Genomic DNA, 21,772 nt, shown 5'->3' on the forward strand with positions numbered 1-21,772 from the left:
ATATGAGTAAATAACATAATCACTGCTTTTTTTTTACCAGCAAATCTAAATCTTCCAATTAGAAAACTGTAAAATTGTTGAAATGTTCATATTCATACAGTTTGAAATATAGAAAAATGGGTGTTATATTATTTAGATGTTTTAGGAACACCCGCACTGATTCTCATGTGTTATTATGAAAGCAATCATTAAATATAGAAACATGTTTTTAGAACTTTCATATCAGCCTAACAATGTATGGTAGAAAGACAAAGAGCATGCATTGCATTTAGTGGGGGCTGTGACCACTGGTGGTAAGGTAGCAAGTAGAACCTGTAGGAGATTACCCTCTGTAACCACTAGCTACATGTTCAATTGTGTTTTACTACTTTACATACCATAATTAACATACCTGGGCCCGGCCAACCAAAGGCTTGAGGCTTTGCAAATGAATGGATACTAGCTTAGTGCATAACGTATACAAGGCAGGCTGTTGGGACTTGGTGATTTCATGTGCTTGAGTCCATATCTATCCTGCAAGCTGCAGATGGACTGGAGTATCAGTGCAGTGACAGGGTGGGGAAAGGATAGAAGTGAGTATAAGCGCTGCATAGAATATATAACCATCTAAACACAACGATCTTCTACACCACAGACACAGATAGGTACACTGTCTGCTATCTAACAAAAGGTAAGTCATGTAGCCAGTGGTGATGAGCAGCTGCTGGAATTTATTGCCCATCATGCTCCACTCTGCACCCACATGCAGTGTTGTTTAAGGAACTCTCGTTCACTATTCAGGTATAGCATTACCCATGGTTTTCTTTTTGTGGATATCTGTAACTGTGGATACATAGTATACTCTGCTAAATTACCCTATTTAAATTAGGTATGAATAAGAATGCATAATGAATTAGTCGACTGCATATTTCGGTGTAATTTATGGTTAAATGGGGATTTATACCCAATCTGCTCTAATGATTAGTACCATTACTTCACAAATATTCTGTTAAAGTAAACCATTGGCCATGTTTTGCAATTAATCTTTGTGAAGCACGTATTTGTGTGTGTACAAATACAATAGCAGACTTGGTTTCATAATAAGAGCTTAATGTTAATAATTAACATGAACATGATGTGTTATAAAAGGTTATGGATGACAATCAATAACAATTCTGATGCCATAAGTACACTTTACCGTGCAGGACTGCAGTTTTTAGTCCAGATATGAATTTCAGTGTTCAGCCAAACTGAATTCAAACCATAAAACCTTAAAATAAACACTTGGCCAAATGCAAATTTTGCAAAAAGTGCTGGAATTCAGTCAAATCCCGAACCAAATTCTGGATTTGGTGCATCCATATCACATTTTAAGGGCAAATCAGAAAAGTAGTATACATTATAAGATATTTTTATATTTTGAGTCTTGAGATACTTTTTAGTGGCATAAGCATAGGTGCAGAGCACAGCAAATGCCCTGGCTATTAGTACCAATGGTTAAAGTATAAATAATGCAGCATATAGGTGCATAAAAATCTTTAGGGGCATGATATCGTCACCCACTACAATTGTACAACATTATCTGACAAATTCAGCTCTAACAGTTAGTATTGAAACTATTGTTACAATTGTATTTGTATCCATTGCTACCTTAAGGGGCTGCCTGTTGTGTACACTATCTAGCTGTTACAGGTACAGGGCATCAATGTTAAAATATAACATTAATAATAAATTGATTCTTTTTTTAACCTTTATGTTGCTTGGTTGTAATTCACATTGATTCTCATTCTAGTAGATTTAGTCCAGTTTCTGCCTGTTGCCCAGTTGCTTCCTTCCCTTCCTTCAGCAAACAGATAATAGGTACTAATGGTGTGGTGCAGCAGTAGCCATTGTAGGGATGCACCGAACCCAGGATTCGGCCTCTTTCAGCAATCCTTCTGCCCAGCCGAACCGAATCAGAATACTAATTTGCATATGCAATTTTTTCCTCTTCCCACCCCTAATTTGCATATGCAAATTAGGGTTCGGATTCAGTTCGGATTCGGTTCGGTATTCGGATGAATCTTTCCCGAAGGATTCGGGGGTTCGCCAAATCCAAAAAAGTGGATTTGGTGCATCCCTAAGCCAATGTAACATTCAACCTAATGTTTAGAATGGGGGTGGTGGGAGGATTTTGAGTATGTTAGGGACAGTGGGAAATGTGATTAACTTGTTTATATAAAAATATCCAGCTATGAGTCGGAAACCCATACCTTTACCTGCTGATTAGTAATTGTCTCCCCAAACCTATGTTGCTAGTGCCTTACATAAGTAACAGGAACAATGGACTATGTAGAGGAATTTTAGCATGGGGTAAAAAAATCATCCCCATACTTTCCAAGCAGTATACACAAACTCACTTCACCCTTGCCCTAGGACAGCCCCAAGACAGTCCCAGCTTCTCTAATTTGGAATAAGGCGGGTTTAACTGATGACTGCCTGATGTTATGCATACTAAGCCTCACCCCTACACATGTCTGAGCCCTTATCTATGCTGCAGGCTGCAGATGGACTGTACTATCAATGCAGTGACAGGGTGGGGAGGTGTCTGAGTCAGTACAGGTGCTACGGATAATATATACTCACTCGCCCCACTGAACAGGGCTTCACACCACGTATACAGACCACTGTGCTGTCAGCCCTATAACTGTATAAGGTAAGTGAGGCAGCTGCTGGAGTTACACAACATGCTCTCTCTATCTGCTCCTATATGCACTCTTGTCTTGTGTAAGGGACTCTCACTTCCTTTTCTATAGATATCTGTATGTAATCTGCTAGGTGATTTAATGATTTAAATCATAAATAAGAGTAATATGAATTAGTCACTTGTAATTTTCTGTGGCATTGGGGCAAATGGGGAGATGCAGCTACTACATGAAACTATTGATCATGGTTTGCATTTTGTGAAAATCAATATTATCTTTGTTTATCCTTAAAGGTAATGGCGAATGGCGAATGGGGTGTTTTTTCTGCCCATTCCATTCTGTAAAATACCTTGCTCTGTTTGTCACAGCTCCTAATGTTGTTAATGAGAAGTGCCTTGACAAAGCCGTGACAGGCAGGCAGACCCAGCATCAAAATGATCCGTGTGCTGTGATTAAGGGACATCAGGAGCAGTGGCAGGCAAAGAAAAACTTTTTGATAGTTGCTGTTCTACATGGGAGGGCTGTGGCAGTCAAATAGCCTATGGGCCACTAGCCAATAAATAACTTGAACCCGTTTTATTATCAACTTTTATGATGACAAATACCAGTTATTATCCCTTTAGTTAAAAGTTATTGGAAAGGGTGGCTAGTATCCTCCAAATGTTTTGCAGCGGCTAACATGCGAATCACCACTGGGGGAACATATGTGGCGCAGCTAATTTCCTGTAGAAGCCTGAAGTTTCCTTGCAAGCAGCAATTCATATGGTAGCTGCTGAGAAAGCATAGCAGTCACCCGTGCGAAAGAAGATTAATCGTGGGGCAACTAATGTCCCTGTGCCACTGCCCTTAAAGAGCATTTTATCTTTAGATGGGGTCAGTGACCCCCATTTCAAAGCTGAAAAGAGTTAGTACAAGAAGGCAAATAAACCAAAAAACTATATAAAAAAAGAAAAAATGAAGGCCAACTGAAAAGTTGCTTAGCATTAGCCATTCCATAATATACTAAAAGTAACTTAAAAGAGTTGTTCACCTTTAGATTAACTTTTAGTATGATGTAAAGAGTGATAATCGCCAACAATTTGCAATTGTTTTTCATTGTTTTTATTATTTGAGGTTTTTTATTTAGCAGCTCTCCAGTTTGCAATTTCAGCAGTCTGGTTGCTAGGGTCCAAATTATCCTAGCATCCATTCACTCATTTTCCAGGGTGGGGGCAAAGTCATGAATCATAAACAAAATCAAAGACTAAACCTGTATATAATAGTTAGGTGCCAAGTTTGTATGAAATCAGTTTATTGGCAATGTACATAATTGTATAACTGGGGGGGGCTGTTTAAGTAGAGAGTACAGTATAAATATTACACTTACTCATAGTAAGTGCCCCAACAGGCAGACGTGTCCTTTAACTTACTACAAAAATTTGTAAAATCAGCATATTAACCCGTACCAATATAATTACTAGAGAGAATGGCGTAGTAGCATATTAGCCCCCAAACGTGTCATTATAATTACTACAGAAAATGTAAAACCAGCATATGAACCCCAAGACTTGCCAGTAGAATCACTCTAGAAATGTCCAATTACTACTCCGTTAACTCCAGACATGCCAGTAACAATAAAGAAATTGATAGCTTGAAAACATTATTTCATCTACACTTGCACAGGCAGAATACAAACACCAAAGTTCTTTCCTGCTGCTCCCACTCTTCCTTCCTCTTTCTCTCTTTGCTTCTCTCTGCCTGGCTCCTGTGATCCATCAGTTTTGGATTCTAATCTGAGGAGCATCCAGGGAGCTGAGAAGAACAGAGGGCTGTGAAATGAACATTTGACAGGGACATTTGCGAGGTATTCAAGATTCCAGAGGGGGAGGCATGCGCCCTACTGGCCCTATATGCGGACACATCTGGCCATGCCTTGATTTGAATAAGAGACTGGAATATGAATGGGAGAGGGCCTAGACAGAAAAATAAGTTATAAAAAGTAGCAATAACAATACATTTGTAGCCTTACAGAGCATTTCTTTTTAGATGGGATCAGTGACCCCCATTTGACAGATAGAAAGAGGAAAAAGGCAAATAATTCAAAAACTATAAAAAAAAAGAAAAAAGGTCAATTGAATAATTGTTTAGAATTTGCCATTCTATAGCATACTAAAAGCTAAGGTGAAACACCCTTTTTAAGGCAAACCACCACTTTAATGACTGATAATTCAAAACTTTCAACTGGGGTGTTTTCTAAATGAAAAATAGTGCAGTGTGCATAAAGAGCTTTAGGAGCATTGCACCTTCAACATTTTTTTCTTCTAGGGAATCTACCAACATTAAACATTAATGAGGATATCATTTTCCTTCATTATTGGCCAACTGCAATTCAGCTGTGGCTCTGGTTTATTGTTCTCCTGCTGAAAGACCCCTTACTTTTTCCATGACTGCAATTATTGAAGTTACCTGTTAACTTTTTTTAGAAGATACATTGAAAAGTGTTAGGCAAATTATTTTCAAGGGCCACAGTATTCCACAGAAGTGATAAGTCACTTGTTTGTCTAATAGGACGATTGGTGTCTGTGCAGTTGCTACACTGTTGTCAGTGAATCTAGCCTACACCTGGTCTTACAATGTGGTTCACCTGAATCTGGATATCGAAAAACAAAAAAATGCATGGTACTATAAAAAGCACTTTGTGATCTTTTAATTAACTAATCAATTGCAAATAAAATTGTGTAATTATGTTGATTGTTGCAAATACACCAACTATTTTATATTACCGCAAAGTTTTTCTTTACACAGCTTTATGTGTGGGCAAGACTCAGCAGTTTAACTTGTGAAATAAAGATCATGTGATAGATTTAGGAAGTACATTCTCACAACTACTTCTCATGAACAAAGTCTAGTTTTACAGCATTCATATGTTGAGTATGTGACTGCTTAACTTGTTTTGGCTATTTTTTTCAATACTGCAGAGATACCAAGGTAGAACAATCTAACTTTATTTTGAAACATCCACCTTTGCTCCTGTAAGGCTTGATTTCCTTATTCCTTCCCATGTATGTCTAACATGCTGTCATCTCTTTAAATCACAGTCCTGTCTGAAATGAAAATAAAGCAGAACCCTCTTACTTTTCACTTCCAACAACCAATGTGCGTAAGACATGCAGCAAGGACAGTGTAGGACAGTCAGAGGCATTTCTCTACTGGCAGATGATCCACTGTGAATTTGGCATCAATAAAAAGTTTTGAACTTGTCTTTTTTCTATTTGTTTTAGCAAAAATTTTTTTTAAAAAAAACACCTGCTTAAAATCTTTAAAGAATGGTTAGCACTGGGGGGAAACCATCAGACATTTATCATTTAAATCATGAGGGAAATCAGGTAGTCTATATATTTGTATCTGCCCAGTAAAAACATTCATCAATTGGTGAAACAGTACAAGTATAAGACCCGTTATTCGGAATCCCATTATCCAGAAAGCTACAATTTATAGGAAGGCCAACTAAATAGACTCCATTTTAATCACATAATTGTAATTTTTTTTTAAAAAAAAAATCTCTGTAATAATCAAACCATACCTTGTACTGGATCCAAAATATAATATAATTATTAAAGGCAAAGCAATGTTATTGTCTTGATTTATATTTAAATTATATTTTAATAGACATAAAGTATAGAGATACAAATTATGGAAAGATTCCTTATCAAGAGGCCAGGTCCTGGGCAGTATGGATAACAGCTCCTACACTTGTACTCCACAAATCTTTTGGAGTATGTTGAATTTTTTTAAAGAGTTTCTGATTTTGAGAGCAATTTTATAGACATGATTACAAACATTCTTTTTCGTTCTCAATGATGTTTAATTTAAATATAATCAAACTAATTACGGTTCATCTAGAAAGCAAAGCTTGATTGACTTTACTTTTCTTATCTATAAAGCAACTTTGTTTAAAATGGCATAAAATAGACATAAATTTCTGCACCATGGTTGGGACTTCAACTGAAATATTTATTTTAAGATCTTTTCCTCTTTTTCTCCAGGATACTGTCAGTATGACAGACAAGCAGCCCCAGACCATCGTCCAGATGGTGGATCCTCAAGTGAATGGTGAAGTTAAGAAAAAAGGTCTGAAAAAGAAGCTTACGGGAGCTGTCCTAAGTTTTTATAACATCAACTACAAAGTGAAGGTGAAAAGTGGATTAATATGCCGCAGAAAAGTTACGGAGAGAGTAATACTGAATGATGTCAAGTGAGTTGCTCTTTTTCTTTTTTTTTTGTGATTTATTAAACCTCAATGCTGTTAAAAGTCCGAATAAAAAAGTACTACATCTCAGACCTGCCGAGGTCATGTAGAAGTAAATGGCAGATGTACCGTTTACAATTGGAAGATATCATGATCTGTGCTAGGTTACGTACAATAATCTGATTAATTTGTGGTCTTCGGGCAATAATCTGAAAAAAACTTACGATTTGGATTTTTTCACAATTTTATTAAGTCTTTTCCCACACCAGATTTTTGGAGTAAATTTATTGATAAATACTGTTATTTCCGTACAATTACATGGTTAAAGATCTCTCTATCTTTATGATGGTAGTTTTTAAAATGTATGCCCCCAGCAACAAAGGAGCAGCTGGTCTTTCCGGTTAACCAACCCCATGCTGAACTGGAAGGATGCACTCCTCCCTTTCATTCATTGCTCATGTTGAGACTGTAAGAAAAAACAAAAGAAGCCAGACCAGAGCATGTGATGGAGTAAATGTATTAGTATGCACATGTGTGTACTGCTATTTATATAATATACAAAAGATATACAAATAAAACATGCGCAAGCACTTATACAGTATATGCAAGATGGAATGTGAAGCAAGAGCTGATAAAATTTATGAAATTAAATTGTATTCCAAATACTAATACTTAAATCTGTCACTAACAAACCTGGACACCCTTTAAGTTTGTCAGTAGATGTATTATTATAGCAAATGCTTTGGACTACTATATATAACCAGTGGTCTAAAGTAAGGATTCTATCTGGAAGAGTAGATATTTCATAAACCTACATAAAATTCACCCTGTATCTGTCTTACAATGGGATGTAGAGAACTTGTATTCCATTGTGTCCAACCAGGAGGGTCACTCAGTTTGTAGATGAGCCCTAAAAGACAACTCAGGCAACCCATCCTTTGAGTGCAAATAATAGGATCTGGTCTTTGTTCAGAACTGTTACATGCCAAGTTTTGCTTACAGGTCTCCAGGAATGCTGTGGTGTCTAATGTTGCATTCTTTTTTGCTACAGTATATATATTTCCCTTTGACACACACCCAGACCTGCCAGCAACCTGGTACTGTGAGTAGCAGGCGGTAGAAGATTGATAGTTGCACTGTTTCTGGAGCCGAGTGCTGGCTATTGTTTACTGTGGCCAGCAACTAGCTCAGACCACTATATCTAGCACTGCCATTAAAATGTTCCCACAGTGACGAGGCTGTGTAACTGTGGTCAACTTGCTTCCAGTGTTCAATAGTGGGAAACTTTGGTAACCCATGCACGTCTATAACAACTGCTTTGCCAAGCATGGGCGAGGTAGGATGTACTAATATAACTAACACAATAACACAACTATAAATATATAATTATATATAATTAATATATATATATATATATATATATATATATATATATATATATATATATATATATATATATATATATGTATGTAACACCCTCTTGGCGACCCCCCTGTTGCCAAGGTTGTACTGCCTTAACAACTCGGGTCCTGAGTCCCCTTTTGCAAGGTGAAAGGGTACTGGGAAGTTCCTCTCCTGGCAGTGCCTCCACATAATGGGATACGGGAATACACCTGTGGGTGGCCCTATTAGTAAAAACATTCAACACACATTTTGCTTTATAACAATATCAACTTTATAATAAAGAAAGTGCATATTAAGGGGTAAGTAAATATTCACAGTACAAATGTGCATTCATCCCCACTACCCTGGGGAACCTGTGCAAGTCCTATCCTGGTAATTCCCTTCCAGGCAAGTCCCACACTACTCCTTTGCAGACAAAGAGTCTCAGTCCCTTTTCCCAAAAGAGCACACTTGGTCTCAGGTAGTGCTACTGCCCAAATACCTTTCCTGATGGACAAGTTACTTGCTCCCATGTGGCAGGGACACAAAAAAAAGGGATCACAATAGAAGACACATTCAGAGCCGGATTAAGAGGACGGGTGCCCCGAGACCGCTCGGTCCTCGCATCCCGCCCACCCCCTCCGGTACGAGCGCATATGCGTGCCTGCACCGAGCGATGGGGAGCTGTGCTCTCCGGTAAGCGGCTGGGCGGCATGCCACCCCTATTATTCTGACGCCCTAGGCCCGGGCATTTGTGGCCTTGCCACAAATCCAGGCCTGGACACATTGGATCCTTTTCCTCTACCCTTCCTAGGCAGACTCACACAGAGCTGGCAGGCTCACACAGAGCTGAAACAGGCATCCACGTGATGGCATCTTTAAAGGCTCTTGCTTGATCCGCAGCTGAACTAGAGCTCCCAGCACGAGCACACGCAGTCCAGTTTTTGGCATCCATTTCCATGAATATCAGGGTCTAGTTATCCCTGAGCCCACACAGGGCATAGCATCTATGCAGTGTGTCTCCATAGCCTGAGGTCTGCCCCTGCAGCACCCCAGCCGACGATCACTCCATCCTGCATCCAAAGTGAAACACTGGCAGCAATATATATATATATATATATATATATATATATATATATATATATATATATATATATATATATATATATGATATAATTGCATACATCACAAAGAAATATTTTGGTTGGAGGGTAGGCTGCAGCTCTATTGTATTCAAATTATCATTTGAGCATAACAATTAAGGATCAAACAGAAGCTATCACCTTGATAACCAACCCGGCCAGCCTCTGATCATGACCCAGCAGGCCACCGTTTAACTAGCCACTCAAGACTTCTCAAAATAAAAACATTTTCCAAATAATATTAATGACATATTTTGGTTTTGCTTATTTTGTGAAACAGAAACTTTTTAATTCTCTGCACAGCACAATTTTCATTTCCGAGATGCAAAAACACCCTACATGTTTCTAGCGTAAACCTAAACCAATTTTAGTAGAATTAATAGTATGTTTGTTTTTGTTAGTAATTGTTACTTAAAGTTCCTAAACCTGTCAGTTTAAGTTTTTAATGCTAATGGACTCCTGCTGCACAAATATGGCAGCCCCCTCATAGGCGAACACAGGGAGTCAGATAGGTAATGAAAAAGCATTGGGCAAATACTTTATGGCAAAATTATAAGTAGCATCAAAGTCAATTTTATGGTAGATGTAAAAAAAAGTTTAATTTCTGGTGTCAGCATCTCTTTAAGTGTATTTAGATTGTACAAGGTATTGTCTATTATAATTTATTTGGGGAGGTGAACAGATTTTGTACCAAATACAAATACCTGCAGTTAAACATATAAACAAGACTAGTACTCAAACCTGTAACTGCTGGATGGGAAAAGGACACCTTAGAAACCAGACTGTTAGCTGGAAGTTTGCATTACTTTTATTTTTCCAAGTGAATGCATATTGTAATTGGTCCACCCTGCAACTTTGTAATCCAGTGCTTACTGGTATTTAAAAGCTGTGTCATGATGAGACTTACTGTGTCATGTTTTTAATATTTTTCGCTGACTTTTGACTTCCCCATGTTGATATTATTCTTGGTTTCAGCATATGTGTAGAAAAAAAAGTCATGTGTGGTGTGTTTTTTAGTCCATTGCTGTATGTAGTAAAGGTTATTTTTTACTGTTTTTTCTCTATGCATTTAGATGTTCTTTCCTATACTTTACCGGTAATTATTGAATTTAAAAGCCTATTGTTCTGATAAATGTCCAGCAATATTATATTTCAAATAAATGTACTGCTTAAGTTCTAGTTATTATGGAAACTGATGATGTTTTACTACTACATTCATTCCTATTAAAAAAATATAAAATTGTGAACTACAATTTTGGGTTTGTAGTAAATGATCTCTAATTTGCATTGGTGTCTACAGATTTTCTGTAACTTCTTTTTGTGTACATACCCTGAATACTACCCACAAATTAGCTTGAAGGGGTGACACTGAGGAAACTCATACTTGCAGTGGGGTTTAGTGAGCAGCCATAAAGCCACGACAAAGGTCAAAGTCATTTTTTAAGACCACGTTTTTAATTCATACTTGGCAGTACATGTATGGGATCAGTTACTGTATCTGGAAACCCACAAGGTACCTGTCATGCAAACACACAACATGTGGCCAAGGCAGAATAAAGGAATTCTATTATAAGTGGGGGAGTACAGGTATGGGATCCATTATCCAAAAAACAGTTATCCAGAAAAGCTCCGAATTAAAGTCAGGCCATCTCCCATAGACTCCATTTTATCCAAATAGTCCCATACCTTACAACTATCCCGTTTTTTTGCGGGACAGTCACAATTTTGACAGCTCAATCCGCAGTCCAGGATTGTTACTGAAATGTCCAGACTTTCTCTTTGACAAAGTTTCTAAAATATAATTGGCTTTTGGCAGAGAGCCCAGAATATGTGGCAGATGCACTTAGATACTTTTATAACAATTTAAGATAAGCAAAGAAACAATTGTAACAATTTAAGATAAGCAAGGAAACTGTGACTTGCAGCTTAAAGGCAATTCACCTTCATTGGCAAAACTGTAATAACACATAAAAACCACAGAAATGTGTTTAAACTTTCATAACCTGCCAAATGAACATGGCAATTAGGGGGTGTGGTCACAAAAATGGACACAGCCAATCTTTTTGTCCCTCTTTTTATTTCCAAAATGTTGGGAGGTATGTATCCAGATTTTTAAAAATTATTATCTTTTTTCTGTAATAATAAAACAGTACCATGTACTTGATCCAGCTAAGATATAATTAATCCTTATTGGAAGCAAAACCAGCCTATTGGGTTTATTTAATGTTTATATGATTTTCTAGTAGATTTAAGGCATGAATATCCAATTTACGGAAATATCCGTTATCTGGATAACCCCAGGTCCTGAGCATTCTGGATAACAGGTCATATACCTGTATTGTGTTAATATTACTGTTTAATGTATTTTGTTGCTTTTGCAGAAAGCTGTATAGTGGGGAGTTTGACCATGTATTCCTCCTGGTTTTGTTAAACTGCAACTCAGCACTTTGCCTAGTCAGCAGGCCCATCTTTGTTGTATGGTGGGAGTTACGTGTGCAGTAGATATTGAGCACAGATAACAGCAAGGTGTCTTAACACATGATCTAGAAAACAGCCCCATCCTTTTGGGTGAAAAATACTTAAAATGCATTGACATTTCCACCTACAACTATTCTAAATATTTGAAAATATTTAATTCAAAGTAAAGACATGATGCTGACTCCCAAGATGACTCCAAATATGAACTAAATTGCTGTTTGTCTGTTGTGAGTGAAAATTAAATGCACTTGTGCCTCACTGTATGTCAGCATAGGATCAGCAAATGTGGAAATTTTGTCATCCATATCAGTGATGAAATGAGACCATATCTGACCAGTGTGATGACAGGTTGATTGGCTGGATAACAGATCACATGTGCATGTCCTTCTCAGTGCTGCTTTAAGTTTGAGTTGACTGGAGATTGTAACACCAGAATTTGGTCAGGGATGACCTTCACTCTGAAAGGAATGCCCAGGGCTTAAACTCTTGAACCTGCTTACGCCTTCCTGTGGGTGAAAGTTTACAGGCAGAGAGTACAAAAACTTGGTGAGATGATTCTCAGAACATATATGTTAAGATCTATAGACCAAGTGGTTAATGATTGACTATAATACGCAACTAGGTGAGAGGTGTCTAATTATAGCTTAGTGTCATGAACTCAAAATTACATATAGTTATTTTCTTACTGATGAATAATGGGATGGGAACTGCAAGTTATTCCTAAGTAACCCTTTCTTGGTACTTTTTTTCCAGGTCCACTCTGAGATCTATTCTGTTAGCACCCCAGAGTGGACCTGGAAAAAAAGTGTGTGAATAATTTAAATACCTCCACCCAGGGCTACAAACTAAGGACTGGTGGGCATGTAACTACTTGGGGAAAGCAGTAGCCATGTTTACTATAAACAATTTAAAAGACAATATACCACACAATACAGGTCAGAGCAAAAGTATGAGCACCTCTTGACAACTTACATATTGAATTAATTAGGAAGTAGGAAACTGAATGGCCAGCTTGCTTGTTTAAGATCTACAGTATAGTATATAAAACATGGCATTTCTAGTCCTATTAATTTTTTGGGGTTTAGACTTACTTAAAATATGGGGTTTTCTCCATGATGCTTTGGGGATGTGTAGAGGCCAAGGGCACAGGAAACATTATATGTGTAAAGGGAAGAATGGATTCCACCAAATTCTGGATGGCTCCTATAAGATCATTTGATTATAAACATTACTTAAAAGCCTCCATAAGCAATTTATTGAACAAGAAGCTGAAGGTTTTGGAATGGCCCTCACAGTCCCCTGACACAAAATCTGTGGGTAGGTCTTAAAAGGTGCAATAATATCTCAGAATTAGTGATGAGCTAAATTGCTTGCCGAGTTTCGACTCAAAAATGATGCCCATTGACTTCAATGTGGGAAATAAAATTGTTGCACGACAAAAAAATATGAACATCGATTTTAATGCATTTTGGTGAATTTTCGTTGTTTTGCGATTCAGGTCAGATTCGCCCATCACTACTCAGAATTAGAAGTGATCTGCAAGGAAGAGTGGACAAAAATCCCTACAATAAGAATTTAGAAACTCTTAGCTGATTACAAACGGTCTTCAAGTTGAGATCTGTGCCAAAGGGGTGTTACTAAACACCGTCTTTATAGGGTATCCAAAATTTTGCATATGTCACAATTACTATTTTCTTTGTTTGTGATATAAAATGCAACTGTGCAGTGATACTTGTAAATATGTTGTTTTTAACACCCTGATTCTTGCAGTAGTTGTTTAGAACTTTACACAACAAAATCGACATAATGAAAATGTATCATGGCCAACTTTTGCAGTCAACTACATACTGTATATGCACATATATAACATAGTAGCAATCGAGGTTATCTGGCTGTATAACAAACAAGTCAGCACAGTGGCATAATTGTATGGGCATGCCCCCCCCCCATAAATTTCTTATATTTGGACTCCACCACAGTCACAGATTCTGCTTCCTCTATAGTTATTCCATGTGTTTGGCCTCCTAAAGCCTGACACTGAATTCTATGACTGAAATGGTTGTCCATGGGCTTTTATCTGACTCAATCTGTCTGGTCCTGCCTTTGTGCAATAGGTCAGTGAATACAAAGTCTTAAAACACATGTGTTGACATCCACATACCAAGTGTATAATGATTAACTGTGATACTCACTAGGTGAGAGGTGTGTTTGATCATAACTTGGTGTCATGAACTTAAAATTAAAGTTAGCTATTTTCTTAATGTGGTACAATAGGGTGGGAACTGCAAGTAATGCATATGTAACCCTTTCTTGGCACTTGGGGTATTAACAGTAAATCCCAAGCCTCCTCTTTGAAGATTTGTAGCCTCCAAGGGCCTCCAAGGGCTACAAACCATGAACTGGCAGACATTTAACTTCCTAGGGACTGCAGTAGTTATTACTATAGCCAACAACAAACCATAAAAATATATATGCACTAAAATATATTATCTACAAGTAACATATGCAGTAATACAATAGCGATGTCTTTATCTTTATAGCAATTTACTGAGAACACAATACAGGTATCTGTGAAACACCAGATGCAGAACACTAGTAGAGTACCAACAGGAAAAGGATGGTGTGTCACCCCTAAAATTAAAATGTCCCTTTAAGGCATTGCTCAACGCACTTGAAAATTCACAGAGCACAGGAGAACAGCGCTTCTTCAATAAAACATAATTTTTATTATTATCTTCATTAAAAACGTTCCTATCACAGAGACATAGGGGGTTATTTACTAAAACTCAACTTTTTCCCATTTTTTAAATAAAACAAACTTGACCTAACTCCCATCCACGAATTTGGCTAATAATTCAGCTTGTAAAAATGTCACCGCGAAAAAAACTTTTTTCGCCATTTCTTCAGAAACTAGTATGGTGAACTCTAACAATCACTCACTTAAAAGATCCCCGTAACCTCCCCCCAATAAAAACATTAACCCCTTCACTCCCAAAGATATGTATTCATAAATAAAATACATTTAATCTGATAACCCAAACGAGTTTATTGTACAGTCAATTCATTTTTTTTACTACAATGGGAAATTCTACCTCCAAAGACATGTGGTCGCTATGGGGGGCTTCCTTTGCCCCCACATGCTGTATGCCAACTTCTTTATGGGGTAGCGGCTCCTTTTGTAATTTGAATTTTTATACCTTAAAGGGGTTATTCACCTTTGAGATAACTGTTATGTATAACAGTGATGTAGAGAGTGATATTCTGAGACAATTGGTTTTCATTTTTATTGTTGAAGGTTTTTGAGATATTTGGCTTTTTATCCAGCAGCTGTTCAATTTGCATTTTAAGCAGTCTGGTAACTAGGGTCCAAATTATCCTAGCAACCATGCATTGATTTGAATAAGAGACTGGAATATGAATAGGAGAGGCCTGAATAAAAAGATGAGCAATAAAGAGTAGCAATAACAATACATGTGTAGCCTTACAGAGCATTTGCTGTTTAGATGGGGTCAGCAACGCCCATTTGAAAGCTGCAAAGAGTCAGAAGAAAAAGGCAAATAACTATAAAACTATAAAAAATAAGTAATGAAAACCAATATAAAAGTTGCTTAGAATTAGCCATTATATTACATACTAAAAGTTACCTTAAAGGTGAACCACCCCTTTAAGTCTACTAAAAAATCATGTAAACATTAAAAAAAACCAATAGGCTGGTTTTGCTTCCAATAAGATGGATAAGAGATAAGATAAGATGGATGGACTGAAAATCGGACTTTGCAATTGTTAAACAAGACCTCTCTAAATTGCGCGACCGCACTACTGAAGCGGAATGTAGGATTGGAGAGTTAGAGGACACGTGTGGCCCGCTGCAGAAAACCATAACAGGCGCAGCAAAACACATACAATTGTTGGAGGCCAAGACGGATGATCTTGAAAACCGCCTGAGACTAAATAATATACGGTTGGTGGGAGTACCGGAAGGTGCTGAGGGTAATACATACAACACCCCACTAATGAGAACAAAGATAATTGGCTCCTTAAATCCCAGGATTAGCAGGAGTATATGAGGCAGCAAGCATCTAAATGTATATTACACTCCAAACATAAAATAGCGCAGTTTGGGGACAAAACAGGACACCTCTTAGCATTAATGTGTAGGGAGACCACAACATCTACAGCAATTTTGAGCATACGTAATCGGGATGGAATACTGGTAACAGATATGCAAGAAATCAATGACACATTCCAAAAATACTTCACGGATGCTTATGCGTCTAAGGTGGTGCACTCTGAAACAGAACTCCAAACATACCTAGATGGTGTGTGCTTCCCCACATTGTCAGCTGAAGTTTAAAACCTTTTAGACAGTGAAATAACTGAGCAGGAAATTGAGGATGCGATAGGTACATTTCCTTCTGGGGCACTGATGGGATCCCCATAGAGGTATATAAAAAATATTAAGAAACTTTGGTCACTAGACTGAAAGGCTGTTACGACCCTGCTTTGGCTTCCAAAAGTCTACCACAATCCATGACAGAGGCCCTCTTAGCACTAATACCTAAAAAAGGAAAGCATCTCGCACAATGTGAATCTTATCGTGCAATATCTCTGTTAAACTGTGATATCAAAATATTGGTGAAAATTATGGCCTTCAGACTGAATAAGGTCATTCTTAAATTAGTACATGGGGACCAGACCGGGTTAATCTCTGGTAAGGCAACCACTATAAATATTACAAGGCTTTACACAAATTTACAAATGCCGCACACTAATGCAGGAAAGAGAGTTATTCTCTCATTAGACGCTGCAAAAGCGTTCGATTCAAATGAGTGGAATTTTTTGTGGGAAACACTAACCAGGTTTGGCTTTGGGAAGCAGTTTATATCCTGGGTGCAATTGCTCTATACCAGCCCAAAGAACCATTCCTGCTCGAGCGTGGCACGAGGCAAGGATGTCCAATGTCCCCGGGTTTGTGTTGGCTATTATAATCAGGGCAGAGGAGAGAATTGTAGGCTGCAAATATAATGGCATAGAGGAGAAGATTGCTCTCTACGCCGATGATATGCTGCTATTTTTAGCTGACCTAGCGGATTCACTGGCGCAGCTGCTGCATATTATAAATACCTATGGCAAATTCTCTGGTCTGTTAATTAATTGGGGTAAGTCTCAAATTTTCCCATTGGGTGCCTCAGCTCCTCGTTACCAAACGCCCAACCAACCCCTACAATGGGTAGAAAGCTTCCAGTACTTGTGAAAAAGCAGAGACAACCTGGAACCCGTGCTTCCAGAATCAGCAATCAAATGAAGGCATGGAGATCTCTTCCCCTGTCGACACTGGGCAGAGTAGCTATCTGTACAATGATTTTCCTCCCACAACTATTGTATATATTCATAAACTCCCCAATTTATATACCCAAGAAGGTGTTTACCCGCTTAGACTCTGAGACCAAAACATTTATTTAGGCTGGAAAGCGTATATAGCTGGCGTATGCAGTAATGCAGCTCCCAGTTATACAGGGTGGTCTGGCCCTTCCTGAGTGGAGGTCGTATTATTTTGCTTCACAATTGCAACATTTCTTGCCATAGTTCAGGGGGGATCAAACAGATGCTTCCTACAAGATATTATGCACTTTCTGGGGTAGTGAAGCGGTACCCCTACTGATCTTTCTAGAAGCAGCAGAAAATGTTGCCCTCCTGCTTCCAATAATTAAAACGCTTTTCAAAATATGGCAGGTATCACACGCACTTATATAATTCCAGGGGATTTCACCAAATACCACTCTGTGGGAGAATAATAGTCTTCCCCATCTGACAAATGTAGAACTACAGGAATACTGGCACCCGCAGGGTATCCAAATAGTAGTTGACTATTTAAATCCTTTGGCCAAATACAGGAACAACAAAAAGCACACGGTCAGTACTACTAGGGGTAAATGGGAGAGTAACATTCTTGACTTGGAGGATAAGGAATGGTTCGGAGGCGTTAGAGGCTAGTTTAGTATCATTTAATGTTAGGAGTAGGTTCTCACAAATGCTCATTTTGCATCAGGCATACCGGTACATTATTCCTACTCATCTGTACAAAGCTAAATTAAGACCGGATGACTGCTGTCCAAAATGTCAATTACCTGGTGCAGATTTTTTTCATTTGATGTGGACCTGCACTAATATAGCATCATTCTGGGTACATATTTGTGGGGCTCTCACCAAAATTACTATACTGTTTCTCCTAAAACGTGTTTACTGAGGGTTGTATCAGACCTTACCAAGTCTCATTATATGCTAATCTTAATTAGAGAAGCAATGTTTCTTGCCCAAAAATGTATTGCTCTGAAATGGCTTGCAGGGGAATCTCCCAATATTGCAGTGTGGATGAATCTGATGTGGAAACACCTTACGATAGCCCAATTGGTATACATACAAAGGGAAAATCCGGGCAAATTTGAATTTATATGGCAACCTTGGTTGGACTCTCCTGAAAATAAGAACTGTAACTGTAACTTATATTTGATTAAAGTAGTCACACTACGACTTGTATGGTCTGTTAGGCTGTCAGAGAGAAAAATGTTTATTAATTAGACCCACAAATAGTTGAATTGTAATTGTATTTTATTTTATTTTTATTTCTTTATTTGGCATGACTGTTAAAACCAAAAACCATAAAAATGATTTAAAAAAAAATATGCAATTACAGTACCACGTGTGCTGAAATGGACTGTTACTTTCTTTATAAAATCAATAAAAATTCCAATAAAAAAACATGGTGTGAATTTTAAAATGTGGTAATGTAAATCTGAGGTTTATCTGTCACTTAGTCTGTAAGCATTCTCTGTTAAAATTTAAATATGTAATGTTCTGCAATATCATGCCACAAAAGCTCTGATTGCTCTACTGTATCTTTATAATAATAAAAATATAGTTACAGCAGATGTAATATATTCATGTTATACTGTGCTTTCATAATTGCTTTTCCTATTAATTGCAAAAGATTCCATTCATTTAATGAATGAACGTGTTATTTGTTTTTATCCCAAAGACTGAGCTGTATTTTTTAAATTGTTTTACAGTGGGATTATGAGGCCTGGACTTAATGCGATATTAGGGCCAACTGGCAGTGGCAAATCATCGTAAGTAATGAAAGATGAACATTTTAAGACCTTTTATCTTTGTTGTATGACCAGGAAATAATCACAATTTTGTTTATGTGGCCAGATTGCTGGATGTGCTTGCTGCCAGGAAGGATCCCAATGGTCTCACTGGACAGGTGTTAGTAGATGGAGAACCCCAGCCACCCAACTTTAAGTGCCTCTCTGGTTATGTTGTGCAGGTGAGAAATTAGGGGATTGTAGATACTCTAAGGGCAGATTCCCTAAAGAGCGAAGTGACTAACGTTAGCGAAAATTCACCAGCGTGACGTCATTTTGTGACTACGCTGATTCCCTGACGGGTGCAGGCGTCACTTCGCTAGCAAAGGAGATAGACACCAGCGTTGCTTCCCCCCCTACATTTCCTAACATATGACACATAAACTATACACTGGGCTCATGTGTAGGGCATTACAACAACTTTATTTTATTGTATTAAGGTTCCCTAGCCTTGTGTAATGTAATGTATTTGCTGCAACAATTACGTCCATTCAACTTTCACTTCCCGCCGTATGCAAATTAGCCAATGCTAGCTCAACCTCGCTTTGGTTGGTGAAGTAACGCTAGCGCAATTTCGCCATCGGTCGGTGCCCTGGACGCAACTTCACATTTTAGGGAATTAGCGTTGTCCTGGTGAATTTACGCCTGGCGAAGTGTTGCAAAGTGGGCGAATTGGTCACTAGTGAATTTGCGCCGCTTAGGGAATTTGCCCCTAGGAGTGAGCCAGCCTAAGGGTTACACTGGCGTTTTTTTTCAGAATTTGTGAGTCAGATTTACTTTGCAAAGAAAAGAGAAGAGTTAGTATCCATAGTGTCACCTGCCAGTGTATGCACCCCCTGGATAGAGAGGTCTCAAGAGGGGCACAACTGTGTGGGCCTTGTACCCAGTTATTCAAAACTTTGAGTCAGCAAGTGGTAAAGCTCCTAAATATCATTACGTGCATTTAAGTCAGTAGGAGGAAGGGTGCAATATTGGCCTCTGAAAAGCACAATACACATAATCAATCATTCATGGGGAAACAAAGTTCACATAATGATTTATTTGTACTGTGTACTTTGCTGGTAACTAGAAAAGATTAGCTAACAATACATTAGTTATTCTAGACAGTTAACTTAAAAAAGCAATTTTGTCTATAAATTAATTATAATTAATAATTCTTTGTAATTTAATAATTCTTTATCTGATTACATTATTGCAGATATGCCTAAAATGTCACTTCATACATTCCCATGCACATCATTTAGCTGATGAAATGTTCTGCTCCATTATAGGATGATGTTGTTATGGGAACATTGTCGATAAGAGAGAACTTACAGTTCTCTGCAGCACTAAGGTTACCAAGGTCCGTAAAGCAAAAAGAAAAGGATGAACGTATTAATCAAGTCATCAAGGAGCTTGGATTAACCAAAGTAGCAGATTCTAAGGTAATTTGGAATATAGTTTTGATTGTTATTCTAGGGTTAGTGGTTTGGACTGTTAAGAAATTCCCTTTCTGCATTAAATTGTGTTAAAGATGAATGGTCTTCTGACAAAGTTTATTGTCTTATTCTGATGCCCATTTTCCTATGTAGTTAGGCCTGTGGCACACAGAACAGTTTTGCCTATGCCTGTTTTGTAGCTGTTTTGCACATTTCCTTATTTGTGGCAAAATTGAAGTCAGCACTCCACTTGCTTTTAAAGAAATGTGTGCAAGTCCTTCAGTAATTACCTACTACCAGATGCACAGGAAGGAGTAGAAATAGAATTGAGGAATTCATACATGTTACTCTTTTAGGTTGGCACTCCGTTTATCCGCGGGGTTTCAGGAGGAGAGAGAAAAAGAACAAACATTGGAATGGAGTTAATTACTGATCCTGGCATTTTATTCTTGGATGAACCAACAACTGGACTAGATGCTAGCACTGCTAATGCAGTTCTACTGCTGCTGAAAAGGTGACCATTCTATATTAATACAATAAGGAACTGTAGTATGCTGTTGTATGGTCTCTTTCAGTTTTATGTGTATACACATTACATTTCATAGTTAATGCATTTACTCAAGTCGAACATATACGTAAGACCCCCCAATTATATATACCGTACTGTAAACAATGTCTGGGTATGCTGTGCTCAGAGACAACAGAAACTCGGTGAAGTCAAGCATTACTTACAGTCTCTTTTTTTTCAATAGGATGTCAAGACAAGGCAAGACAATCATCTTCTCTATACACCAGCCTCGGTATTCCATATTCAGGCTCTTTGACAGCCTAACTTTGCTGGCAGGAGGAAGTCTGTTATTTCATGGACCTTCTGCAGATGCCCTGGATTACTTTACAGGGCTGGGTAAGCTTGTATAACTAACAATAATTTTTGGATTAGGGGCATCAGATGCTTTAAATGACAGTTGCTTTCTTGTTAGGAAGATCGAGATATGCTGCAAAACATTTTGTAATATTAACTGTTCTTTAAGGTAATATATGAGCAGCACATTTTGTTTATTTGGCAGGTATGTATGAAAAACTTTATATACCTACAACGCTGTTGAAAATTACGATATAGAAAATTACAAACAAAAAATTAAGTTTAAATATACAGCTATATGGTAAGAGACACACTAGGAATGCAGTTCCTGTGTATAGAACTTCCAATCTGAGTACAGACAAATTTGCATTGAATATGAGCCATAGCATGTCTTGGAAATGAGTTCAGTCTATTATTTTAATATAATAATAATTTGCTATTCTATATGTAAAC

The 21,772-nt window shown here is 37.8% G+C and overlaps 1 protein-coding gene across 6 annotated transcripts in view; it reads left to right on the top strand.

The window, feature by feature from the left end:
- abcg2.S (ATP binding cassette subfamily G member 2 (Junior blood group) S homeolog) overlaps nucleotides 1–21,772 on the top strand; it is a 72,734-nt gene that overhangs the window by 37,153 nt on the left and 13,809 nt on the right. For 2 of the 6 annotated variants that reach the window (XM_018243432.2, XM_018243431.2), the window contains exons 3-8: nucleotides 6,689–6,897; nucleotides 18,962–19,021; nucleotides 19,107–19,221; nucleotides 20,311–20,463; nucleotides 20,814–20,971; nucleotides 21,210–21,361. In XM_018243432.2, coding sequence (XP_018098921.1) covers nucleotides 6,689–6,897; nucleotides 18,962–19,021; nucleotides 19,107–19,221; nucleotides 20,311–20,463; nucleotides 20,814–20,971; nucleotides 21,210–21,361 — 847 coding nt within the window. Of the gene's footprint in view, nucleotides 1–419; nucleotides 671–2,518; nucleotides 2,675–5,740; nucleotides 5,799–6,688; nucleotides 6,898–18,961; nucleotides 19,022–19,106; nucleotides 19,222–20,310; nucleotides 20,464–20,813; nucleotides 20,972–21,209; nucleotides 21,362–21,772 lie in introns of those variants that run through there. The other 4 variants (XM_018243436.2, XM_018243434.2, XM_018243433.2 and 1 more) reach the window with 4 other exon arrangements.

This window comes from Xenopus laevis, chromosome 1S (genome assembly GCF_017654675.1).
Source record: "Xenopus laevis strain J_2021 chromosome 1S, Xenopus_laevis_v10.1, whole genome shotgun sequence".
In the NCBI taxonomy this organism is placed as follows: Eukaryota; Metazoa; Chordata; class Amphibia; order Anura; family Pipidae; genus Xenopus; species Xenopus laevis.